A 25,706-nucleotide genomic window follows, 5' to 3' on the forward strand; every position below is an offset into this window, starting at 1 on the left:
CCTTGACGCAGTAACCTAGTGACCTACTCAACACACCCAACTACAACCTCCCCAGAATCTCGCACAGCCCTGGCGCCGCCATCAAAGTGAAGGTTATCGTTGACCGGTCTTCTTCGTGCTCCTGCTAGGATGGCACTACCAGCACAACCTGCCCCAGTCTTTCATTCATCACTTTGACCTCCTGTGCATTCCTTGCGGGGTTGCTCGCTCCTTCTACCTCCTGTGGCACTGGTGCTGTCACTGACACAACCTCCCACATTTCTACAGCCACATACTCGAAGGGCAACATTCTGCAGCCTCTCACCACCTTGGCATGCCAACGCAGACCCTTCCTCGCCCTTCCATAAATCTGGTGTTGCCCATACTCAACCACAACCTTCCTCGTACTCTAACTAACCTGACGCTGCCGCCATGACCTACCAAGGTCTCTCGCTGCTCACTTCGACCTCCCGCACCTCGTTATTCTCGGCGCCTCGCGTGGACGCCTGTGATATCTTGCTCTTCCCTAGTTCATCCTGGTTCTGCGCGTTTCATTTTCCTTCACACTACCTTTCCCTATACAAGTACATTTAATCTATTTTGTTGTATACCATATGTCATACGTCAGACTTTTTGAATACAACGATATTATTACTTAAACATAGATTGAAATCGGTTGTTGAGTGCTTGCTCGGTTCATAAGCACCGCCCCTAGCTAATAATACATTGGACTTTGAGATAGATTATAAACGTGGTGATACCAGGCATGAATGCTGAGCGGTGAACCATATCAATTGAGGACCAATTACTCGTCAGTTAATCACTTTCGGTTATTTTGGCGCATAGCCAGGATTTGAGCAAGGCGGATGCTGAGGGAAAAACTTGAGCCAGATGCCATGATGCAAAATTTGAAAATCCAAACCTCACATAGGCAGGCCTCGTGCTTTAGTTGGATCGGTGATAACCTCAGTGTACAATTCCATATCTCCTGGGCTAACAATTGTTTCCAGAGAAACCGTCCACGCCATCGCAGACACAACCCAGCGCAGGCTAACTCGTCTTTCGCCCCTACCTCGTTTGTGGCTCCATCACAGTACTACAAATCACGCGGCCTGAAAAACGTCAATGGCGGGAGACTTTCCGACAGCATCAACACGCCGATTCGTCTGACAGATTCATTCAAACAGCAGAGTGAGAGAGGTTCGGCATCCTACAATGCCATGCCATCAGGAAGCCATGTAAAAACGGAGGAACTCGGAGAGCCGTCGATCTCAGTTCCTGACCCAAAGTACTACGGGCCAAACCATGGCAGAGGGTCATTTGAAAGTGGTGGTGGAACTGGGACAGGCACTGAATATCTAACTGTGGAGTCGTCATCGGACATTCGATCATCGGACATTCGACAATCGAGTCGTCATCGGACATTCGATCATCGGACATTCGACAATCTCTTGATGACGACTGGGTCGTCCTCAGGCACGAGATTGATTTTGGCAAGCCGTCGAGCAAGGGACCTGCTGCTTGCCCAGCACCCAGACCACAGGAAGAGCTTGCGCCCCGAAGGCAACCTCAGAGACTTCTTGATACCTCATCCGACCGCCGAGAGACCTTTCCGCTAAGGATTCGACCAAAGGGCAACATTCCCGCTGAAGATGTTCCACCACCTCATTTACGCCTGCAGCCGAGACAGCCGTTTGTCCGACCTGCTTCTGACCTTGACTACGATAATCTCGGTGCTGTCTATGCAGAAATAGGCCCAGTGGCGTTCCCGGCTGAAGCTCATCAACATGCAGATTGCCGAAGCTCAGCAAGATTCCTATGCAGATATCGCCGATGGCGCGCCTGTCAAGGGTTGGATCATCATCGGGCGTGGTTTGCGCCACATGCATGGTGTGGAGCTGATAGAGGGTAGGGCAAAGGAAGACGTGCGTTGGGATACCCTACAGAACGAAACGACGCTGCTGGATTCTGCAGCATTTTGGTTGGTTATGGCAGTGGTTAATATACTCCTTGCCGCTGGCCGTGAGTCGCATTTTTCCTATATAGTGAGGGAATATCGGTGTTGAACTCTGTATAGTCACGGCTGTTGCGGGACTTGCCCTCAACGCTGCTTCGAGTGTGGAGCATTATTTACCTTTCTTTCGCCCCCTTTCAGACCATGGGAACCTTGTCTCTGGATTAGCAACTTCTCTTGCTCCCGCAATTGGTGTTGCACTCTTCACTGTGATTGCACTCGGGATCATAAAACGTAAGCACATTCATGGCATGCTCACCCTGTGCAATACTCATCAGGGTATGATGTAGGGGCAGCTGGATGGAGTGGTGTCGTATCCGTGTCCGGAGTTCGAATGCTCGCGGTCAAACTTGTGTTTTACACCATAACAGTCGTGGTTGCCGCATTTACCATCACTGCCGGTGCTCTCCTTTTCGCGTTAGAGGCATTTAGTCATGGGGTTGACATCGCTAAAACGGTCGCAACCGGTTGTGTCTATATGAGCGCTTTCGCTTTCGTTCTCATTATCAACGTTGCTGTCCTATTCCCTGGGTTAATGTTGTTACAACCCCTCCGATTGTGGTCTGTTCTTCATTCGGAACAAGACGCCGTCACCCAAGACAGCGTTTCCGAGGTATGGCTCCTGACTCGATTTCGATTGCATTAAACTTATCTCATTGACTAGCTGTATATCCGACGACTTACGATGCTTCTTATACTGCAAGTGCTTGTATACTATCCATGGTTTTTGCATCTGCATTTTCTCTCATTTTCCCTTTGATCGGGCCGGCTATTGTAATTCTTCTGTTTTTGGCTCTTGTTGGTGCGTCATTTTGTACCTTGCCATTCCGCACAGTGAAATGACCACTCCATAGCTCATAGATATCTCATTGGATATGTTTATGCCCGAACTCTTTCGGAGACTTGGGGGCTTCTCCAGATCTGGTTGCTAAAGCGATTGGGTACACTCCTTGCGCTCCAGCCTCTACTCCTCGGTTTAATTTTGCTCAGTCGGCGGCTCTGGATAGAGGGAGGAATACTTGTGGGCATAGCTCTCGTTGTGGCGGTGATAGTAGAAGTGTACACCATGCACAAAACGAGGCTTGCAAGCCTCCAAGCGTTACCTGAGAGCACCCAAGAGTCTCTTAGATTATTTCGCAGGGCGTTGGAATCAGATAATCGTACTGATACCGATGACGAGAATCGCAGCATGATCACCGCTAGAGGGAACCGCACAAGGGGGTCGATGGCTTCTGTCCTCGAAATGATGTCTCTCACGTTAGCGGTTATGCCATCAGCTTCAAATCATCGTTGTCCTCTACCACTTCGTACGCACATTTGTTTGAAACATCATCAAAGTACTGATATAGTCTTATAGGAACGGAAACTCTGGATGATCTAATTGCTACAGAGCGAGCTGCCAGAACGCATCCTGATGCTCCTCCCCACCTTCCTCCGTTATCCTTTGGGGACCATGCCGAAGAGATGTCAGGTATCATGTATCCGCCCCAGTTGCTTGCCCCACCACCGATCATCTGGCTTCCGAACGATACAGCCGGGGTGGCCAAAATGGAGGCAATTGACTTGTGGAAATATCACGATATACACGTTACCCTTGATGTCCATGCTAGGGATGTCATCCTGCCTAAACGGAGTACATCCACACGAACACACGCGTGACGCGTTGCTCGTGCTTTCTCTTGGCTAACATCCATTTCACATTTCCGCCATCCTCGAACCTTTTGATGTGACATTGATGGACTCATGTTACTCTATAGATTGTACTTACTCCACTACCGTATATCAAACATCCAAGGTGACTTTCATGAACCTTATTCTTCAGACGTGGGAGAGGAGTACGACGGTACTTGGAGTTTTCGCTCAAACCACTTACACAGCTGAAAAGTATGCGGGTTTCTAAAGCATTTCTAGGGTTTTTCACTACCATTTTTGAGTCTTGTTGAACGTTTAACCCTGAATCAACCTGACTTTACAACCAGCTTGGCTGTTTACGCCGGTTCAGGGAGATCCGGATTTTAAGTTTGAGTGACCAATTATGTAAATCTTGTGAGTTCCTTTACATCATTGGAATTCCCTTGCACTGGTACAGAAAAAATGAAATTGATTGTTTTGATACTCGTGGGCCGCGGAGGTACAATGGTCCTATGTATACTAAAAGATGAGTGACCCGTGTTCTGTTGCGAAATGAGTCAAGTGAATTTCACAGGAAAAATAAAACGAGCACCAATGTGTAAAGTACTCCAATGTCATGACGTGATGCAAAACCGGGGTACAGATAGTGTGAGATCTTAATTTTTCGAAGTGACCCTTTATTAAAGTTGCGTAACTGCAGGTATCACAGATCCAAAGAATGCTTTATCTGAGACACTATCTTCCTTTCTTTAAGCCCCATATGTTGCCCTGAAGGGGTAGTGTCGCAGGTGATTGTTTCCTGGCTTTGTCACGTGAGTTTAACGACATGGAGAATAAATGGTTGCAATGTGTCACTAATACCACGGGGACATTGAAGGTCTGTAACCAATTGCGTGCGAGCAGTTGTGGAGCGTTGGGGCGGCCCAATTGATCCGAATGGTTCGCAACGCCCTCATGACATTCAACGTATATATTTCCCTGTCCGTGGGCTCGTAGTGTCCTTTTTCCAGTTTCTCACTCGCCCACTTCATGGTCAAGAATGATATCTTGACCAACGAGGGTGGGTTAGCGACCTATGGTCTATTATGCTGGTATATATGCTTATATATCATACCCATCCAGCAAAACATGGAAGCAGGGTGTATAGCCACAGTCCTGGACTGTACATTCATTTTTTGCTAAGACTATCATTACTTTTCATGAAAGGCTGATCGCATATTGCTGTAGGCTCTTGTCCGTTGCTTCAACTGCAGACGGACCTCCCTCTGACGAACGGCTCCCTTCTACCCTTCCGAGACCTCCATTCAACGTGTCGCCGCTGTCACTGGGCTCCAAATTTGCCGCCCATTTCTTTCCTTTGCGATCTCCTATCAAAACTCTGAAGGTACGATGCTCTTCATCGTACAAGTCAACAAATACCCCTACCACTTGTTCATCCACCAATCTCTCTCCCCTTGTAACTGATTGCCGTGGTACTTCCCTGGAGTCCCGCAGCTCCAGCACTGTAAATAGCCAATCCACCATACCAAAACCGTTTCTTCAACCCTCTGCAGAGAACGCTCCTTACTATGAAATAATGGACGATTTTTCTAATTTGTTTACACTGCCTGAACATCTTCCAAATGCAGCCAAGTCTGCTCAAAAAGCTTCCACCTTGTCACCCGTTATTAATAGCACGGAAACAACTACTCCCTCAAGCAAGCGTTCTAGTAGCTGCCTTAAGCTGCCAGCCGCGAGCCCTCTACATCGTTTCTCGATCTCGAGTAAACGTTGGAGTGACTGTGTTGCTTCCACTGGTGTTACTTCGGAAGATGAAAGCGACCGTGCTCAGCCGTGCTCGTGGATTCAGTCTTTCGGGAAGCCATACAGATGCGTCTTGCGCTACAGATAGCAGTGTGCATAGCAAGAGAGGCAGAAATCACAGCGCGTTGCCGAAGGCATCGGCTATGAACTATCCGGCCCCTTCGCAGCGTGCGCTCTCTTCCTCAGGGAAATTGTGCAGTGGCCCTCCTCCTCCCGCCCCCCTACTTTACCACCGCCTTCAGCTCAGTTGGCGCCCAGGTTGCCGATAAGCTCATTGCCAGACAGGTTTGTTGGATAATTTGACGTAACTTGCATGTCTTGTTATTACTTTTCATTCGTTTATCTTTACATTCACTTACTGCGCACACGTACAATAGCAAGGTTATTCTTTGCATCATCGCACACGGACAGGTATATAGTTCTCACGCCCGCGTCGTTCTACCCTCAGTCTTTTCCACTCAGACTGAGGTGAGATCCCTGCACGTGTTATCGTACTCGACAGTCACTGACATTTACTGTGATCTTAGTTTGTCTCTCATGGTCTCTTGCAGCTTCCATCCTCACTACTCGTATATCTAGATCGGGCTAGCTCTGATGGATTGGATTGGATTTAGTAAGGACGTCCTATGGTACAGCTTGCGAACAGCCATATCAGTCCCACTCAGCTCTCCAAGCCGGTATCGCAATGAGGTCCTGATCCTATTGTATGAGTGTCACTGGCTTTTGAGTCTGATCACGACTCTGTCAAACTGAGCTTCCGCACAGACTCATCAACAACAGCCTTCCATATCGTGTTTTCCGCTCTGAGCAGAGCCTCCGGTTCGTCTTTGATGTGTCTACAAGTCCCTACACCGTCATAGCCAAAACCAGTGTGCACTTGAACCAATGAAGCACCCGCCCGAGCATAATCCAACGCATCAGCGCCCGTACTAATTCCCCGGCAACCTAACAGTGGAATACTTTCAGGGACGTGCCCGCGTAGCGTTTTCAAAGCTTGTAATGCACGCGGCTTCAAGGGAGCACCCGAGAGACCGCCTATCTCAGATTTATTGGTTGGATCAGATTGTATGGATGAGCAATTAAATAAGATGATGGTATATTGACTCACGATCCGTAAGACTTGCGGGATGACTGATAGAAGTGTTGCTGACGATGACACCATCAATATTGCTCTTGCGAATTGGACCTGCAATATCGATAATTTGTGATTCCTCTAGGTCAGGTGCGACTTTCAGCACCAAGCGCGGTCGTCGTTCCGTTATTGGCGATGGTTCTAGTTCGTCTCAAGCTTTTATGACACTTGTAAGTAAGTCTTCCAACAGCTCTCGATTTTGAAGACCGCTGAAGGGTCGTCAGATAGCGCCAAAATGATGGCAAAGGTCATACCGAAGTCCGGGTATGTTCGGACTAGAGACATTGAGAATCAGAACATCAGCGTATGGGCCGAACGTCTTCATACCAGTGACAAAATCATCCGGAGACTCGACCGGAGAGGATTTATTTTTACCTAGGTTGATTGCAAGAACTGACCCGGGTTTGAAGGCAGCAGTTGTATCATCTTTCGTCTCATGAAATTTTGGTATGCGAGCGCGAAGGCGGGAAATCATGAAAGCAGCGCCTTGTGAGGGAAATCCGTAATGGTTGATGAGTGCTGTAAATCATCGAATCAGTTTGGACTGAGGGTGCGTATGTACTTGATCAAGATTCTTTGGCTGACGGCTGCGCAAAACATTGACGTCGTCAAACTCTACAGCCAGCTTGTGAAATCTGAAGACCAACTCACTTATTACAACAGTAAAGTAGGCACGCACGCACGCCCATCATGGCGCTCTCTAACATATGTCTATCATTGGCTGAGCAGCAAGGTGGATTTGCTTATAGCCTGGTATGTGGGTTGTACGTGGGGCGGTTAAACTTTTATAGCATCATTGAACAGTGATTCAGGAATCTCGAAAGCGTGATACTGGCAGCCTATCGATGGATATCAGAAAACTATCAAGATGGTGATAGGATTTACCTTTTTGGTGAATTCTAATGCTTGATTTATTGCTACCTCTGATCATCTCACCAAAGGGTTTTCTAGCGGTGCCTACCTAGCTAGAGCACTCACTGGAATGATACATCGCGTGAGTTGGAGTCTGACAAAATGTTGCGTCACATGATCATTGGTGGTTGGCCTGATTCTTCCTGGCAACAGCAAGCAAATACCATTGCAAGCACAGTTTCATCTTGCGCCATAGTTTCTTTCCCATCTTCATCTTGGCGACCTTCAGCGCATTCAGGCTATGTTCGAAAATAAATGAAAATGCCTCAAAGAGAAAATCTCAGCGCAGACATGCCTGGGCGAGTGAACTTGCTGAAACGTTCAAGAGCACATTCTGCAGGTCGCACGTCCACATCCATTTCATCGGCGTATGGTAAGACTTTCACCTTTGGAACATGGATGATATCGGTTTATTCATTCATCTCAAGGGATACTGTATCTTCGGTTGGCGTCGTGAGGGGCAAGACGCTACCTTCGACCACTGACGGCGATCACCATATGTGCTATTTCAGACATGCCCTTGCCTTGGATGAGCGGCGAGTCAAATTATATCCATGGTGCATCAACACAAGGATCACATTCCGACCGCATCAAGGAGGTTTGGTTTGCAGGTAGCCACTCGGACCTGTATGTCAAATGCCTTGAAATATCTACACCTCTGATTCAATAACAGACATTTCCAGTGGCGGAGGCAATCGACTCAACGAGAAGCTTCAATCAGGCGACATTCCATTGCTATGGATGCGAAAGGAGACTGTCGAGGCAGACTTGAGGATGAAGCTTACCGAAGTCGTCTGGAAGATGGATGACCTGTAGAAGAGGACGTACGAATCACCAAGGAGCATGTGGTGGTTGCTCGAATTCGCTCTTGTCAAGCGGGTTGTTTATGGCACTTGAGACAGTCACGCGTTCGGGTACGTGCTTTAAGCTTTTCGCCGCGCACTGATGAATTCACTAGAATCTCCTGAAGGCTCCATCGTGGCGCGCCTCGGGTGATTCTCCCCGAACAGAAGATTCACGCCTCTGTCTTGTTCGAAGGCAACTATAGAGCCAAGGCCAAATTCTGGAAGGACTTCGACGTCTGGCCAGAATTGCTGTACTGGAATGATCCAACCAGCCAGCGACGACTTTCCAAACTGGGTCAGCTGTAGGAGAAGGACATTTTTGATGAATCAAGCGTGCCCTCGCTTCTAAGAGATATCCAGTTACACGGAGTGTAGTGTTTCGACGCGGTTGACCGACTGGCGTTCATGGCCTCGTTTGGTGGGTGTTTCATTTCTTTGTTATGATTTATCTTCTAAGGGCTTTATACAACAAGGAAGGGCTGCGATCAAAGAATCGGACAGCTGGGAGAGTCAGTTAAATAAGCTAGTCCGTTACAGCGAAGATCCAAAAGTACGTGTTAGTGCTACCGTTGCACTAAGCGGACTATGTAGGTCATGGTGAACCTGTTGCATGGACGTGTTCTCACTCTCTTCAGCGCCCAAACTTGACGCAGAATACTTCCAAAAGGCAGCTGCTGACGTGTTGAAAATGCTGGACAGCAGGGACGATATCGATCAGATTCGAGCTTGCAGAGCCCTCCCCGCCCCAATCAGCATGCCGCGGTAGGGAATGAGATCTTGAGTGAAGCAACATTCCAGCGTGTACTAGACCTCGGAGGGGTCTCCGAAACCGAGTCGTTGATGGTGCAAATTTATGCGTCACAGACTTTGTCGTTGCTTGCTAGCTATGGTTCGTAATTTAGTCCACCGGAACGATGTTCACTTTGTGACTGTGATATCTTCAAACCTGTACTGACCGGCTGTGACAGAAAAGGCCACGAAGGGCATCACCAATATTCTTGGCAGCCAACGTGAGTTTTCGACCTGAACGTGCTTTTACATTCAAAGTGAGATCGCCTATTGCAGGCGAAGAAATTTTGGTAGCGGCCTTACGCATACTTGCTGCCCTTGTCCACGATGGTATTTTTGGTTGTTCTTTCAGACGTAGGCGTATCCTTGACAATCCCTTGCAGAAAGAGTGCAAGCTGAGGTCCTAGTAGATCTAACTCCTACGTCGCAGTGAACTTTCAATGCTCGTTTCCATCCCCTTCCCTACCATCGAGGGCAATACTACCTTGGCTCATCGCCATGATAGGACGTTCCCCAGGTAAGTATAATCTAACTTTCAGCGGATCTATGGCGCTGACTCTTACCAACACAGAATGGACTCGGTCTGCACGAGAACGCCGAGACCAGAGAACGCCGAGACCAAGACAGTGACCACGACATTCGAACTTCCCGGTATCAAACAACAGGATGTCAATGTCGAGGTCCATGGAAACCGCCTGACTATATCTAGGGAGTCAAAACGCTAGGAGAATTATGACAAGGGCGGGTATGCGATGGAGTTTTGAATATGGGAAAAAAACTGTTCCGAGCCCTGTCACGCATTCCTCGGCTAAAAGACGTTAGCCAACGGATATCAGTACCTCATCGCTGATGGGGAGTGACAAGGCGTTGGATGAAAAGTGGGGACAAAATTCGTGACGTTGGGGTTGTTGCAGCACTCGTGTGGCGCTGACTAGCGTTGACGCTGGTCCTGGTCTTTGCGTATGGAGTGGTGCACGCCAACCCACACGTTCGAGCTACTGGCGTCGACAGATAATAGAGTGCATGAATTGATTTGCCATCTTGGGACACCACCGGACCGGGACTCCCAGACATAGGAGAGTGTGATGCTGAATAAACGATTAGTGAGGAGAACACCCCTAGACTACCATCAAGAGCCTACCATCACCATGACGGACAAAACTAAAGTAGTGACTGCTGCATACTGCAGGAACTTCGACTACACTGGGTTTGTCTCTGTCAGAACCAAGCAGTTTTATTCTGGCCAATTCCCATTGCTCAACAAAAACGACTTCTTTCAACCTACGGCGATCCTACATGAGCACAACGTCTGGATCCATCGCAAGTTTAAAAAGCCAGCTAAATTTCTGGTCCTATATGACCATGGCAAGCACGAGGATGGGACTATCAATTGCAATTACATGGTGATGAAAATCGGGAAAGACAATATAGTGCAAGATGTGGACAGGGAGCACTTCCTTTTAGTGGGGCAATGCATCACAAAGTGAGCACACCAGTTAGAACCGCCCTGGATGGATGAACTGACTTGAAAACAAATCAGACAATTGCGGTGCCACATGTTGCATGCAAGGAAACCGAAATAAGGAATAGTAAAGGAAACGAGAGCTTAATGAACCGCATAGTTAGTTGTCTGTTTTGTCAGAAACCGTTTTTGTTGTGAATCAAAAGGAGAATAAAAGTCAGACCAAGTGTAGAGCCAGATAATTTGTAGACTGATCATATATTGCGCTGGTTATCGTATACTAGAGCCAGTTCCAACCATGCAACGTTGAATGGTCAATCCAGCATTATCCATCAGGTAATTGAAGCGTGAATCAAACCTTGCTATAATTCGAGTAGGTGACACATAGAACAGGTGAGTCTACACCCCCGCTTTCTTTCAATCTGACAGGTGGACCCTCATTTTCAACATCAAGCGATGGTCCAAGTCAACATGACACACCCGCGAGCAATATTGGCATCAGCATAAAGAGTGACATAGTATTCCAGAGTCTTTGTCTCATAACTTGTGTGTTTGATTTCTCCATTCCCTCATTTCGACTTTCACGAATCCGACAACCTCCATGGCTTCTACCGCAACTTGCACCGTCACTTCTTCTGACTCCGAGCCCACGGAGTTCATTTTACAGCGATTGCCGCTACCCTATGCGACTAAACCCTCATTGTGATCAGGTATCTCGCGCTTCTGCACAATGGCTTTGTAGCGAAGGCCATCTAGTAGAGCCCGATGTTACCAAATATACTACGATATTGCGCCCAGGTTATTTCGCTTCATCTTGTTACCCTGATGCGGATGCTTTCCATCTCAAAGTCTGCGCGGACTTCCTGGGCTGGTCATTCAAAATGGATGACTGGCTCGAGATCGAAAGGTCACCCGATGTCAATGATGCATGGGGAGTACGTGACTGCTGCGTATCTGCGTACCGCGATCCCGTCAACTTCCAGACGGAAAGATACAGTGGAAAGATGTGCAAATCGTATGTCTATTTTATTTTTTCTTATCGCGCACACGTTCTTACCATATCACGGTGTTAAAATACTTTGGTCGCTTTAAGGAGACTGGCGGCCCTGGCTGCACAGAGCGCTTTATTCATACAATGGACTTGTGGTTTATCTCTGTGGCCAAGGTGGTGGAGAACCACGTCATCAATGATGTTGAATCTTACATCGAATTGAGGCGCGACTTGAGCGGCTGCAAGGCTTGCTTTGCCCTTATCGAATTCATCTGTCAGATTGATCTTTCCGAAGAAGTAGTCTCGCATCCAGTCATCATGGCGCTGGAGGAGGCTACCAATGACTTCGTTTCTTGGTCAAATGTAACACCTCATTCTATCGTCGAAGTTGGGGCACTACTGACATCGCTGCTGACAGGAGATTTTATCCTATAACATGGAGCAATCTCACCACAGCACACATAATTTAGTTGCTGTGCTCATGGTCCAACAAGATCTCGACCTGCAAGGCGCTATCGACTACTGCGGCCGGCTATGCAATATCTCCCTACAACGCTTCGAAGAAAACCGTGCTGTCCTCCCCTCATGGGGAGAAGAAGTCGACAAGGATGTGGCTAAGTACGTCGAAGGACTGCAGAACTAGATTACCGGTCCGCTGCGGTGGTCCTTTGAGTCCGCACGCTCTTTCGGGAAGGATGCGCATATCGTCAAGCAGAACCGAATTGTCAAGCTGCTTCCGAAGCGACCATTGTGAAATCCAAAGCTATTTCTGTATGTAAGACCGTTTCACTTCTTTCCTGCGATGCATGATTCTCATTGCGATGACTACCGCTATAGAAAGTTACATCATTGTCTATGTCTTGCTTTCTGTGGAGCTGCTTTTTTTTCCGCGGAACGCGCATCATGTTTCTCCTTTTTTCCTACTCGAAACATTTTTAACTTCTGCTGCTATATGTATGATATAGTACTAGTCTGCCTATTCAGACCAGAATGGAAGGAACAGTCTTGCTTTGTATATAGAATTGTACGTATGTACCAATTTTTCTACGTACTACTCTAGTTAGCATGGTCCATTAGTAATGTTTCACACAAACATGAGTTTGGAACATCTGACACATATCTTGATCATTGAATCTATCTTTCTATCTCTCTCGCTCCTGACACTAGCATGTGGAAAATTCCAATGATGCTGCAGCTGGAATATGGGTCACTCGGTTGATCATGCGTATGAGTGACAGACGCAGGATGTAAAGAGAATACTGGTAGCCGAACGTTGAACAATGAGCATGCAGAACTGTTGATAACTCATCAATCAATCACTCCACACTGGCATGGGGATAGTAAACGGGATGACCCTCAAACCCAGTCATTATTACAGAAATTGTGTCCGGGTAAAATACTCTATACCGATTTGATGCAACGATTGCATTTGGGCCCATATTGACGTCAGCATCTTGGGTATTTTCCGACTGCTCAACCCCAATGCTCCCTGCAGTCCTCCAAACATTACCAATGGTCGCTTTCCACAGTCGTACACGACCATCATTCCCAGCAGAAGACAGGACGGTCCTGAGAGAATGCGTATCAACTATGCAGCTTACGATACCTGAAGACAAAGACAAACCCAGTGATGTGCCACTCAACACGGCCAACCGCCGATCTGCACACATCCCATCAGTAACAAAGCCATAGGGGAGTGCGAATCGCACGTACTTGTGGTGATCGAAATCTGCTACTACATTTGCAGACCGTTTAGGATCGCCCCCTTCTCCCTCGACCTCAGGTTCTTCCTCTGCAGGCTTAACTCGCCATATCCTAACATGTCCATCGTGACCTCCAGTAGCTATAAGGTGATATGATCGCCCACACGAAGGCGCCCATGCCACAGACGTGATTGCAAATGGTGTTGGAGTATCTCCGTCGCTTGCAAGCGAAGTTCCTGCCTCGGTGGGCAAACCCGCCGGCGAAGGAGATGGGTCAAAAGTAAGGAGAGTGATAGGTCGACGAGAGGGAGATAATTGTATAATCTGTGATTCAGAGTGAGCAATGCCATGAAAATGAAGCGTGTCAATACTTTGATAGCGCCAGATACCCCACAGCCAGCCGCGATGATCTCCCCCCCCCATATCTATCTTTACACATGATATGCACCACCCTCCATCAGCCTCTCGGTTTCCCATTCCGGGTCGTCCCTGAGTGGCGGGGTTTTGCGATTGTTGCAGGGCTTGAGCGACCAGGGTTGCAGAAGCACCCTCAAGAGTTGCGCTTGTTTGCGTTGGCGTCGCAAACGCCACGGAGTACGATGAGGACAGTGATGCAGATGGGAGCGTTGAGACATCGACTTCTTCCGAAAGCTGCCATGTGGCTAGCGATGAGTGTTCCAAGCACTCGTAGATGCGAACGTGATTATCGGAAGAGACAGTTGCCTTGCAGAAGCTCTCATAAATCTCTAAATGGGACAAACGCCTGACGTACCAACTTCAACCCAAGATGATGAGGGGCAAATTCGACCACGCGGACAATGCCTCTTGCATCAACCAATACATCCCTTTCCACCCATCTTGAGGAACCACATGAAGCAGCCTGAGGAGACCCGGCACCAGCACCATTCGTTTGCGAATCGGTTATTGATGCAAAGCTAGTTTGCTCCCAAATCTTGACTGTACGGTCGAAAGAGGCGGATGCGAGTATGGTCCCAAATTCTGGGTGTGCCCAGCTTAGTTTTGAAACGGTAGCATCGTGAGCCTGGCATTAATTGGTTGATAAGCGCAAAAACGCGTCTTCCAACATGCTCACCTTCCAGTCATCTTCGACGTTCCAATTTCCATTACTCTCGTCTACTTGCCAAACTTTGATTCTTTAACAGCAGCGTGAGTTGACACGTATACGCATTAAGGGAATAACGTACCTCTGATCGAGACTGCAAGTAGCCAAGCGAAGCCCATAAAAATCATAAGCTACGTCTGTCAGAATATCATTGTGTGTGCTCTGGATCAGACCAGTTTGTATCATGTTTTTCCGATTTGAAATACGCGTTGAGATGTAGTAGCAATTGTTATGCGGTTGTTCTTTCTTGTGAGGGTTTAAGGTTTTGTGCAAGACATTCAAATAGAATTACACAACAACAAACAAACATCTACAGTTCGAGTTGTACTACTATTCTGGCATACGGGCGATGATTTTGTATTATGTACTCACACCATGGTGCCCGTGACTCAGTACTCAGTACTCAGTACTCAGCGCTCAGCAGCAGGTCACACATTCGATGTCTAACTCGTCCAAATGACCATCTTAATGAGCATCCATGCACACTAGTTAAAGTGCGGTACTTCTTTCCATTTCAACTTAGCACCTACAATTCTTCCTTTTCAGATGGCCTACAGTCGGAAGTCACTGTTTACTACTCGCAGAAGGCTATCATGTCCTATAGATACAACAGTCGCCTCACCCGGTTTATTGACCATGTCCTTGGATGGCTACCATTTGAATATCGACACCGGCAGGGAGCAGCAGAGATGATCCCCCAATATTTAACACTATGTCCCACAAATCTGTCGACATTATCCGAAATAGCTGGATCCAAGGCATACAGTCACGCATATCTTTCAAGCTAGTGAGTCTTGACTTGCATCGCGAGTCCTCATATTCATTGCCAAAGCATGCTAATTTGTATGTTCCAGAGGAAAGGTCCGTGTATGTTGGCGGGTACGTCTTTGATACTTGATAGTATATGCGCCAATTTATAAAGTATGACGGACAGTCGGACTCTTCCGCGGACATGTACCAAACCTGCCCCGAGCTATTTATGAATACACAAGCTCCGGCAGCCCGCTACGTCGTCATTTACTTCAGTACCAACGAGCGTGGTCAACGTTCCAGTTCAGCCAACACGCAGCACCTATTGATCCGTTGCTCATCAGTCCATACACAGGACCACCATCTTCCGAGGGGGAACTCCAGATGTACAGATTCTGTCGGTCGTCACGGGATATCACTCATTCCAGAGGGTGTCTTACATCCCGACATGCTCTTGTTTGCTCTCAGACGTTTCAAGGATCAGTCATTCAGAAGACCTCAAAATATTGGAATATTGAGTTCACCTCCATCTACAGAGATATCGACATCGCTGCTTTTTGGCTAGACAGGTAGGGAAGAGAAAAATTGCGTCATTTCCATCGTGTTCTGATCATTCAATACAGTTCATATTTCTATCAAGGTTGTCATTGTTCGACATCGTTTATTGTGTAATCCTTGTGCTTAGTCGTACGAACGATTGAACATTTGCAACTTCGTGTCTATGCGAGAGTATAATCAGTGGTCCGATGCAGGAAGATAGATAAGAGATAGACGCCGTGTGCAGCTGTTGTGATAAACCGCAGCAGCCCTTGCTTCGTGTTCGTTCGCTGTCACATCCCGCCAGACCTCGTTCTGTACCACAGTACAGCTTTCACGATAAACCAAATCACCTCCACTTCAGGACACATCAAGATCTTTCAATGGCAACATAGGTCAGCCTCGCTTATATAAGCACAATTGCAGATTTCTCATTCAGAATGCTTCACTCAATCATGAAACTGGGGACGAGATCCTGCACACATGGTGGCCGGTGAACAATTGGCGTCCTCGACCATTATCGACTTGACATATTTCTCATGATGGCCAGGAGCCCAAAGAAATTCATCACGCTTGAACTACTCACGCGACGGGAGGTTGGCAGAATCTGGCAGAACTCCAGCTTCTTGAAAGCGCCGCGGTCCCAGGTGTCGTCGCGCTTCCGACGTGGCAAACGGTATCATACCAATGCCGATTCTCTTAGCGTGGATATAAGGCTGCTATTGGATATATTGCACTAGCAGCCTTCCACGCCTGCGGCCTGGTCCATGTCCCGCTATTCTTCATGTAATCATGTACATTTTTTCCCAATTACCGGCGCTGCAATGCAACGATTCATATCAACACTCTGTTATGTTGGCAAGGTATAACCATTCCAGTCTCTTCTCTTTTGGACACCTTGTATCAAGAACTAGTATACGGCTTGGCTAGGGGAGACCAGTCACCTTGTGAGCTTTGTGGTGTTTGCATCCAGCAGGCCATTCAAACTAATTTCTTCCTTAATCTGTTCTGCAAATCTGGTGATGGGCCCTAGCGGAGACTATGCAATGCCGGATTATCTGTTGTGCCACAGTGCCCATGTACTGCTGCAGTAGGTTCGCATGGCATTGCTGCTATTCAATTATTGTCGCTTAATACGTCCTTTAAAGGCTATATGGGGCTTGCATTCGTCGCACGTCCTATCGGTGCCCATGAGCTCATACTTCTAGCATAAATGGATTGTCGGCCCCATCATCCATGCAAGCAGGCTGAAACCTCCCTCATAGTCATGCGATCGTTCTCCGCCTTTTTGTTTGCAGTCATTATCGCGGCCAGCAGGTCTACCTCATGGGCCTCGGTCACCATCCCATTGACAAAGCTTGAGCGTGCTGGCTCGTACCTTCAAGGCTCTCCACACGCCGATCGCAGTGCCCGAGCGTCGTTCTTAAAGACAATTAGTGGCCCAAAGACCATCCCGGCTACAAACTTGGCATGCATACAGTACACCACGACTCACGAGTGTTGGTGTCGGCAGTCCCGCCACCTACTACAATTTAATTATTGACACGTGGAGTTCCAACACATTTGTTGGGTCAGTGCTTTTGTAGAGAATTGCCCTTGCAACTTGAAGAACTGATGATGACGTGTAGAACGGGAAAAAGTATGTCCGTACATCAACCAGTGTCCCCACTGGACAGAATGTCACGTCACCTTTGAACTGGCTTTTTCAGTGGTATCGAATGTTTGTCTTCCTCATCACTTAGTCCCAGTACTTATATATAAATTGATATGGCCTAACCGATCAGACAATGACACGGTGACTCTCGCAGCTGGCTTCGTCATCACGGTTCAATCCATCGGTGATGCTCTTAAATTCGCATATTTTGACGGCGTCGACGACATCATTGGCGTTGGACCAGTTAATCTCACGCAGGGCAAACTGTCTCCTGACACTGGCGCCTTGACTCCAACCATCATGGATAATGCTTTGAAGCAGGGTCTGATCAAACAACAGATTTTTGGTATTTCATTTGCGCCGACAACGACTTCTAATGACACCAGTATGTGTTTATCGTATCTGACTTGTATGTAACCCATTTAGTCGATCGAACAGATGGAGCGATTACATATGGTGGCATTGATCCTGCTTTTGTGCATACGGTGTCATATTTCGGTATTGAAATTCCTGATCCGGTAATATAACCTACGCGCCAGTCACCAAGACTCGACCAGCAGCCCACTTCTGGGGCATCTACGTAACTGACGTGACATATGGCACACACACTGTTATTCCTCGGTCAACCGCCGGCATAGTCGACGCGGGCACAACTCGTGCGTATTACAGTTTGACAAATTGGTCCTAGACCAAAGAGTGGATAAAATAAAAAGATGATGTAACTAATGGCCAACCTTCAAAGTCACAGCGTTGCGCCTCGGAGACAGTCGAAGCGTTCCCGACAATGTGCTGAACAAGTAGTATCAACACTAGGGTTAGGGGCAATGAAATGGGAAATTAATATCTAATGTTTGTCTGACTTTGTTAGCTATATGGCACTCTTCCCTCGCTCGTAGTACTTACTGCTATAGCACCATCGGCTCTCAATCTGAGCTGTCGAACAGTTGACCTGCACCTCTTGAAGTAGTCGTGTTTTGCCCACAGCACTGTCTCACATATCACCTGCGAGCGCTTTTTGCACCATCATATTACCCCTATCATGTCTCCTTCCCCCAATAAACCCAGAAAACCCCTCATTCTCGATTATGTATCTGTTCCGCCCTTTCCAAAAGGTCTCACGAGGGCGGACTACAGCAAATTTTCCAGCCATGATAATACTAGACAGGGAGAAGGGAACTCATCACTGGTCGAGGCACTAGCTACTGCATTTTCCCAGAATAACCGCGAGCCTTTGCCATTCCCCAAACCCCTGACACCAACCACTACTGTCTACATACGGAGACCTTCGGAGGTATCTACACTGCAGGGTTCACCACTTCCAATGCTGGGTAAAAAGCGATCCAAATTACCTCTTGGAGTCCAATTTAGATATCGTATGGCTCCCACAGCCTCAGGTTGTGCTAGTGCTAAATGTGGCACTTCGGCTGGTGTCAAGAAGCCAGATATGAAGAACACCCTCCGTTTTGGCACTTCGGCTGATGTCAAGAAGCCAGATATGAAGAAACGGAGGGTGTTCATAGGAAAGCCCCTGCCCGAGTGGAAAGTATGCACAGTCCGATATCTTGATCACAGCCTTCCAGTTTCAGCCCAGTCATCCCGCTCTCCATCCCCAGAATTTACTTTAGATTCAGATGGGACGTTGACGCCATTGGAGGTTCTGGAAGAGCAGATGCACTATACGCCATTGGAGGTTCTTGAAGCACAGGATACAGGTAGAAGAATACATTCTTACGGCTCATGATCCTAGGGCATCAGGAAAACTATTCGTTGCTTTTCTCACTTATTCTACTTAAATTTTCGTGACTGCCACCTAATACACTGCTTTCCAACTTAATGCACTTTTGGAGTCCAAATGGTGGGTGAGTCGTGAGCAGATCTGTGATGAGATAGCAAGCATTTGGGATGTATAGCTCGGGTCATGTCTCCGATATCGCTGCGTTCATTGAAACGGTCGATGAGGGCGAGCCCTAGGTTGTCCAGTGAGTAATCGTGGAATTCGTGCCCAACAGGGCGCAGGTGCAGTGCTTCTTCTTACAAAGAGATGGCCTCATTGAGGTCATTAGGATTGCCTTGGTGCTGAGAGCGGAACACGAGTGAAACGGCCAAGTTGTTCAGGTAGGTATCACGGCCAGCATGTCCCTCGGGAGACAGAGACACGGCTTCACGACGAAGCTGTATGCTCATGTCAAGATCATCGATGTTGCCGTGCTGATCAAACCGTGCTTTAACTGCTCGTGCAAGCTCGTCGAGGATTCTGGGACGAAGTCGATGGCCCAGGGGACAGAGCTGGAGGACGACTCTTCGAAGATGCATGTCTTCATCGGATCCGTCTATTGGAAGATTGTTGCATCCGCCGATCACATAATCAACGCCATTTTCCCCTACTGCGATGCTACGAAGGTACGTGCCCTCTGGACAGAGAGGCAATAGTTCATGATAAAGTTGGACGGCTTCGCAGATGTCGACATCAGTACTTTTCCTGATGCGGCGCCAAGTCAGCGCTCCGGTGAGATTATATAGGGATAAGGGATGATCGGGATGGTGCTGCGGACGCAATGCAAGGGCGTCGCGGAACAGCGAAGTGATAGTATCATGTCTTGAACGACATTTCGGATGTAGCCTTGAAGGCGAACCCACGCGAGGTTGGTGAGAGCCGTTGCGCGGTCTGGATGGCCGACCCGACACTGGTTCAGAACCAATTGAAAATGCTCTACAGCATCATTCAAGTAAGAGATTCTTGCGTCTCACGTATCTAGGAAGTCATACGTGGCCAACATCTGTGTCTCGAGCAATTTCACAGTCTACGAGGGACTATAGTTGGCGTTCCGTCAGCAAAGTTAACAGGACAGAACCTGGGGTTGCTCACATCAAACAGTGTGCCGTTTTTATCGTCGCAAGCATGTACAACAGCAACCTTCAGTGTGATAGAATGTTTGACACCGCGCACGGCTCGGAACGATAGATCTACGAGATGTCAGTGTATGTGCATGAATGAGAAGCGAATCACTCACCAAATGGGTGATCTCCATGATCGAGTAGCTCATCCCACGACAGTTGAAGTTTCCCGATGACCTCTCCACCGCCTAGCACTCGACCAAGCTTATAGGACGCACTGATCTCTATTGACAATGCAGGCGAGGCATTTGATGGTCTATGAACCAATGATCAGTTCTCGCATCACGTCAGAAGATCTCTATGGACCTTACAGAGTCACAGTATCCCCCCACGCTACAGATTCATCAGATGATAGGACACTGATAGCCGATTTCCAGCGTCTCCTCGAGTCGACATTGATGGACACGTAAATGCCAGCGGGAATGCGCCAAGAGGGGACTTGAAGATTCTTTCCGCTGATGACTGTAGATAGAGTGTGAGAATCATGAAACAGATCCAAAGATAATATCGAGGGACTCGCCTTCAAGTCTGATACATCGGCTTTCTGAGCTACCGGGCATGATGTTGCGATGGAGCAAAATGATGAGGATCGAGGATGGGTAAAGTGGAGGATGGGATGGATGGGAAGGGAAGATGGGTGTAAGGATATGGGAAGTGTGGATAGAGTTCGGCTAAGTGGGAGATCGAGGCCTAGAGTTCTGGTCATGCTGCACGTGTATTTCCATATTGTCGGTGGATGTTCGGCATGATAGACGCTGGTATGATTGCACAAGCGCTGGGAATGGAGATCACCAACCATGATTAGCAGAAGAATCTGAGACTGTGCTAAAGTAGATAATGGCATGAACAGTTTCCGTCGAAAGTGGTCTGCCAACGTTGAAAGGGGCATGCGAGTATCAGAGTGCTTGCTGCTCCTGGACTTGTATCATACTCAGTTAGCACGAAAAGGCAAAAAGTAGAATTGAGTATATTTTGTGAGGTAACGACAAAGGTCTATATCGCTGCAAACGGCGCGCAAAGAAAAGACGAACGACTTGTCCAATTGAGCTGACAGTGCCATGGGGAAGGATGATCTTGCCTGCAGCGACTCGCGAGGAATAAGAAAGAATAAGGCGAGAATGCAACCAATTGCATTCTCGTTCGGCGAAGGATCATTAAATTCACGAACGAAGCATTGAGGAAGCTGTGACCACTACCGGATTCACTTGCCGCCGAGAGATAACAAACTGAACTTTGCGGAAGAGGAATACACATTATAGGTGGCACTGCATGGATAGGCTAGCAGGTCCATAGTGTAGGGATGTTTTGAAAGTGACAGGACCATACTTTGGCCAAGGACATGGTTATTGACATTAGTGCGGCTTGAGGCTGCAAAATGGCAGAGGGGACTATTGCGGTAGACATCTGAATGTGGAGCTTTGACGAGAGGGAGGGGTTGTATTCGAGGTAAGGGTGATGTCAATGGAACAAAGCTCAGAGTGACTGTTGAGTCAATGGTGAAAAAAACAGGGTGAAGAGGGAATCACCAGAAGCGCATCTCGTATGCGTAGGAGATGGACGTGGTGCGGACTCCATAGAGAGAAAACCGTAAGATAGACGTGCAGACTCCAGCGGCACAAGGAATTCGAACTTGAGGCCTGAGGCCCAGTGAAAATCGGTCCTAGCGATATCTACGGCAAACGACGACGATATAAAATATATGCCAGGAATATTGTAATAACTACGCAAATCGATAAATGTAAACAATATGTCAACAACGCTCGATCAATTATCAAATGGGTTTCAAATACACATTTGACAATGCGCTCAGTAAATGTTGAACATGTTGAAATTCTTTCAACTTTGACTTGACTTTGCTCAATATTTCAATGTTTGAACATTCTTGCGCATCAGCTGCGCACGCACCATCACTTCACGCAATGACATCAATATGCAGCGGACCAATATTGGGACATTCCATCCCTACTCGCTTCATCTCAGCTTTCTTCTTCCCCTCCATCATCTCGTCTTCCTCTCAGCAAAACCTTGCCGTTGACCTCAACCATCCTGGCATCATCTGACACATAACTTTCTCATGGCCACTAACAAGATAAGTATTAGGCTTTTTCATGGCTCAATCCATTTGCTGATCCCACCCACTCGACCGTCAGCCGTTCTTGTGACAAGTAAGCACTATTCGCAGTGCATATATGCACATATTTTGAACATTGTGAGTTATTTGGCATTGTCAGGTTCATTCACTGACTGTTTTACATCATCGCTAGCTCAATACCATTGTCCCGATGATCGACACATCCAGCGGCTTCAACAGATACACTGTTACAAGACAGTCAATTGGTGAGTTCCATTAAAAGCTACCTAATGTACTTTAACTGATATCTATTGCTGTAGAACGAGGCAGCTGCCATCATTGTAAGTACTGTCTACTTGCCTGGCAAGTATATTCTGACAATGATTGTTTCGGTCAAGGACTCCCATGTGCCAGAAGCTAGTGGACTACGTCATCCTGATGCGCGGGTGGGGGTGCTATGGTATATAGAGTATTGTATTTGTAATTTTTCATAATACAATTATTTTTGGTCGATTTGCGTTGATGAGCAAATATGCACAAGTCAATTGGGAGCTATGGGAATATACTAGAATCTATGGTACACAAACACAATCGATGATACAATATCTCGCTCAATGCGAGTCGCTAAAAATCGACTATAAGTCTCATTTTTCTCCGGAAATCGACGTGAATATTGTCACAATATTTCCGTCGTTTTCCGGAGATATGGCTAGGACCGTTTCTCACTGGGCCTGAGGGTCCATCTAATTGCAACGTGCTGGCATATCAGACATGCGGCATCCCGTTCTCACGGTGTTTCTTAGCCACTTGATTTCCTCCAGTTACCTTGTCTTTCAGAATTTCAGATTCGGCTTATGGCAATCACCTCTATAGATGATAGCATCACGAGGGTACCCTACCATTACAGTCTCCAGTTGTATGTATATGAAATTGTAACATTTGATTTCGACTTACTAATCATCACTCCACAGTACACACTGAAGTTATAGAGTCCCAACTCGGCCGCTAGTATCATGCATGCTGACTATGATGGAGGCTGTTATAACGAGACAACTTTTTACAAGGTTTTTCCGGCCCTCAACGTCATGAGCTATTATTCCACCTCGAGCTGCTCCGTTCTCGCCTGTGCACTTCGTCATGTTTTCCTGCAGCCGCTTGCTGTCAATATCCTGTTCATCTATTATACTCAAGAGGCCGAACTGACCTGGCATTTGGCATTCCAGTGACCCTAGGACTCGGAGATTCTCTATATTCAACACCATCCATCTCTGTGATTCGCTCGATACCGGTGGCAGGTCGTGAATGCATGACGTATGCGTCCATGGTTTGGACGCGCCAATATATTTCAGCTCCGTGCAGTGATATGCAGTGATACATACACCATTGACCACCAAGCAATCAACTCCGGATACCATCTATCAAAGCTCGCACTTGAATATGTGCTGTAGACATACTTATAATTTACTTACATGACGATCAGATACCATGACCATTTCGCACCTTGTTCGATTCGGTCTCGGTAGTTGTCTTGTACCCTTCATCTTGCATACATGTTACAAGTTTGCGACATGAGCCAGTAAATTCTTGTCGATACGGCACATAGGTCACATCTTAGTATCAACAATCCTTGATGAGGTACACGATCAGCGCCGTCTGTGGACACGCAGGAGACTATGATCTCAGAGTACTTCTAGTGTAACTCTCATGAATCTCATATATCACATTGTGCAAAAGGTGAAATAAATTCGAAAGCAAACCCATAAACAGGAGCGTACACTTACAACCTCGAGAAGTCACGGGATGCTGCGGACTCACTGCATAGCACGAGGGGAGGTGGCTCTACAGAGCGATTAGTTCCTGCTCATCATCGTAAACTACTACTGCTGGAGTTCTGTAAATGGGAATCAGAATTATGAGAGGCAGATATCAGGATGTGAACCTACCGTATTTCCTCCCCCTGAAATGCACGGGTTAAGCTAGCGATGCCACCAGGAAACCAATGACTTACCCCATCTTCCCAGCTGATCATAGCCTTCAACTCTTTCAACCCGAAGAGAAGAATGACTTTGATCTCAGTCGAATAATACGTGGAACCTTCGGCGGAGCGCTTGAGTGTCAGTTTCTCGGTAATTTTCGATGTGTCTGCGTGGACGGTGCATAACCTGGAGAATAAGCTTAGTTTATCCGGTAAACATCAGCGTGATTGGAAACAATTTGTGCGACTACTTCGCTCCGTGTCCATCCAATCCGATTTTTGGAGGAGACCCCTGTACGACATGATGTCGATATCGACTTGGTTACATGCGGCCTGATTATACCGTCGGATAGCGAATTTCTTGCTGAACTCTTGCTGCTCAGGGACCAGTGTTCCCTGCTGCGCTTCAGCAACGGGCCTTCCAAAACAAGTCAAAAAAGAGCTACCTTGGTCAGTATGGATGAGAATGCACGAGGCACAGAGAGAATTCCCGAGACACTTCAGAAAACTTCCTTTTGCCTAGCACGATGCTCCATATCGGATGGGTTAAACAGGGCGATAGACTCTGTGCCGTATGTGAAACGGGCCACACGAGTCGATACCAAATGATCGATGAAATATGACACAGCACCTTTTGCAACGACTTGAGCAGTGCTAAAAGCGCCCGTAAGTGCACGCTGTTTGTCAATCGTTGGCACTTACCAATGGTTATCTGGTCGACTGAAGCTAATATTAAGCGACTGGAAGTATGCGTGCAACTTGGCGAACATCCAGTCGCTCGCAGCAAAGCCTTCAACGAAAATACAAACTTCATGTGACACGCCGGTCAGCGCATGTTCCGATGAAGTGCAGTTATGTCAACTTACTGTGATCGGAGTGCCTGCAGCTTTTCTTTGAGTTTCGAAAGCTTCGATGATGCTGCTGATTGAGGGTTCGAAGAGTTTTGCTACGTCTTGTCTTTTAAGTGATAACACGTTAGACAATGGAACAAAGTGCAGAGTGAGGTGGTGCGGACAGCTGATTTACCAAGCGTAAATTGTGGTGCACTACGTCCCCCTTGAACTGCATCAAGTACGAAGAGATGAAGAATGATCTATATTCGGACTCCATAGAGAGAACCGTAAGATGGGCATGCAGAGGCACCTTAAGGAATTCGAACTTGGGTGTGGAGACTCGAGACCGTGGTCCATCGAATTACAACTTGAACGTGCTGGCATAATATCGATTTATCAGTGGTATCCCGCTCTCACGGTGTTTCTTAGCAATTTCCTCCAGTTCACTTGCATAAATGATCTTTCAGAATTTCACACCCGACTTATGGCAATCATTCTTTAAATGATAGCATCATGAGGGTACCCTACCATTACAGTCTCCAGGTATGTATATGAAATTGTAACATTTAATTTCGACTTACTGTACTTGCAGTGCGCACTGGTTAT

The 25,706-nt window shown here is 47.3% G+C and overlaps 10 protein-coding genes across 10 annotated transcripts; 6 read left to right on the forward strand and 4 right to left on the reverse strand.

Annotated features, from left to right (window-relative positions):
* Positions 1 to 1,284: 1,284 nt before the first annotated feature.
* On the forward strand, positions 1,285 to 3,652 carry F5891DRAFT_1196197 (uncharacterized protein; the record flags this gene model as incomplete). Its single annotated transcript, XM_041368265.1, has 9 exons — positions 1,285 to 1,294; positions 1,350 to 1,717; positions 1,773 to 2,001; positions 2,057 to 2,227; positions 2,284 to 2,524; positions 2,578 to 2,606; positions 2,658 to 2,795; positions 2,848 to 3,300; positions 3,351 to 3,652. 9 exons carry the CDS (start codon positions 1,285 to 1,287, stop codon positions 3,650 to 3,652), a joined length of 1,941 nt encoding a protein of 646 aa, XP_041219146.1.
* A 2,493-nt stretch (positions 3,653 to 6,145) lies between these two features.
* Positions 6,146 to 7,035, reverse strand: F5891DRAFT_1258617 (uncharacterized protein; the record flags this gene model as incomplete). Its single annotated transcript, XM_041370093.1, has 4 exons — positions 6,146 to 6,463; positions 6,537 to 6,710; positions 6,749 to 6,835; positions 6,888 to 7,035. 4 exons carry the CDS (start codon positions 7,033 to 7,035, stop codon positions 6,162 to 6,164), a joined length of 711 nt encoding a protein of 236 aa, XP_041219147.1. The 3' UTR covers positions 6,146 to 6,161.
* Positions 7,036 to 7,116: 81 nt separating this feature from the next.
* On the forward strand, positions 7,117 to 8,440 carry F5891DRAFT_1258621 (uncharacterized protein; the record flags this gene model as incomplete). The annotated part of the gene is made up of 8 exons (XM_041370094.1): positions 7,117 to 7,313; positions 7,373 to 7,452; positions 7,502 to 7,554; positions 7,745 to 7,845; positions 7,901 to 8,029; positions 8,156 to 8,284; positions 8,312 to 8,351; positions 8,375 to 8,440. The coding sequence occupies 8 exons, from the start codon at positions 7,117 to 7,119 to the stop codon at positions 8,438 to 8,440; spliced, it is 795 nt and encodes a 264-aa protein (XP_041219148.1).
* A 1,106-nt stretch (positions 8,441 to 9,546) lies between these two features.
* Positions 9,547 to 9,831, forward strand: F5891DRAFT_1196200 (uncharacterized protein; the record flags this gene model as incomplete). Its single annotated transcript, XM_041368266.1, has 2 exons — positions 9,547 to 9,623; positions 9,678 to 9,831. The coding sequence occupies 2 exons, from the start codon at positions 9,547 to 9,549 to the stop codon at positions 9,829 to 9,831; spliced, it is 231 nt and encodes a 76-aa protein (XP_041219149.1).
* A 1,420-nt stretch (positions 9,832 to 11,251) lies between these two features.
* On the forward strand, positions 11,252 to 12,313 carry F5891DRAFT_1131220 (isoprenoid synthase domain-containing protein; the record flags this gene model as incomplete). Its single annotated transcript, XM_041364641.1, has 4 exons — positions 11,252 to 11,587; positions 11,662 to 11,922; positions 11,978 to 12,181; positions 12,203 to 12,313. 4 exons carry the CDS (start codon positions 11,252 to 11,254, stop codon positions 12,311 to 12,313), a joined length of 912 nt encoding a protein of 303 aa, XP_041219150.1.
* A 562-nt stretch (positions 12,314 to 12,875) lies between these two features.
* On the reverse strand, positions 12,876 to 14,571 carry F5891DRAFT_1258632 (WD40-repeat-containing domain protein; the record flags this gene model as incomplete). The annotated part of the gene is made up of 6 exons (XM_041370095.1): positions 12,876 to 13,128; positions 13,184 to 13,219; positions 13,273 to 13,985; positions 14,035 to 14,304; positions 14,356 to 14,416; positions 14,468 to 14,571. 6 exons carry the CDS (start codon positions 14,569 to 14,571, stop codon positions 12,876 to 12,878), a joined length of 1,437 nt encoding a protein of 478 aa, XP_041219151.1.
* A 2,368-nt stretch (positions 14,572 to 16,939) lies between these two features.
* On the forward strand, positions 16,940 to 18,127 carry F5891DRAFT_985724 (uncharacterized protein; the record flags this gene model as incomplete). The annotated part of the gene is made up of 6 exons (XM_041377641.1): positions 16,940 to 17,151; positions 17,301 to 17,311; positions 17,457 to 17,711; positions 17,753 to 17,844; positions 17,874 to 17,982; positions 18,069 to 18,127. The coding sequence occupies 6 exons, from the start codon at positions 16,940 to 16,942 to the stop codon at positions 18,125 to 18,127; spliced, it is 738 nt and encodes a 245-aa protein (XP_041219152.1).
* A 238-nt stretch (positions 18,128 to 18,365) lies between these two features.
* On the forward strand, positions 18,366 to 19,067 carry F5891DRAFT_985725 (uncharacterized protein; the record flags this gene model as incomplete). Its single annotated transcript, XM_041377642.1, has 1 exon — positions 18,366 to 19,067. One exon carries the CDS (start codon positions 18,366 to 18,368, stop codon positions 19,065 to 19,067), a length of 702 nt encoding a protein of 233 aa, XP_041219153.1.
* Positions 19,068 to 19,320: 253 nt separating this feature from the next.
* On the reverse strand, positions 19,321 to 20,781 carry F5891DRAFT_1258641 (uncharacterized protein; the record flags this gene model as incomplete). The annotated part of the gene is made up of 6 exons (XM_041370096.1): positions 19,321 to 19,805; positions 20,075 to 20,127; positions 20,193 to 20,290; positions 20,338 to 20,477; positions 20,533 to 20,683; positions 20,757 to 20,781. The coding sequence occupies 6 exons, from the start codon at positions 20,779 to 20,781 to the stop codon at positions 19,358 to 19,360; spliced, it is 915 nt and encodes a 304-aa protein (XP_041219154.1). The 3' UTR covers positions 19,321 to 19,357.
* Positions 20,782 to 23,125: 2,344 nt separating this feature from the next.
* F5891DRAFT_1258645 (uncharacterized protein) lies at positions 23,126 to 25,378 on the reverse strand (the record flags this gene model as incomplete). The annotated part of the gene is made up of 14 exons (XM_041370097.1): positions 23,126 to 23,187; positions 23,247 to 23,316; positions 23,354 to 23,450; positions 23,497 to 23,538; positions 23,672 to 23,734; positions 23,762 to 23,827; positions 24,074 to 24,106; positions 24,136 to 24,183; positions 24,236 to 24,249; positions 24,301 to 24,434; positions 24,519 to 24,685; positions 24,970 to 25,057; positions 25,134 to 25,224; positions 25,294 to 25,378. Coding segments are annotated over 14 exons (1,060 nt in total), but the record flags the coding sequence as incomplete, so codon positions are not given.
* Positions 25,379 to 25,706: the final 328 nt, after the last annotated feature.

Source organism: Suillus fuscotomentosus, assembly GCF_016647785.1.
Source record: "Suillus fuscotomentosus strain FC203 chromosome Unknown F5891scaffold_95, whole genome shotgun sequence".
In the NCBI taxonomy this organism is placed as follows: domain Eukaryota; kingdom Fungi; phylum Basidiomycota; class Agaricomycetes; order Boletales; family Suillaceae; genus Suillus; species Suillus fuscotomentosus.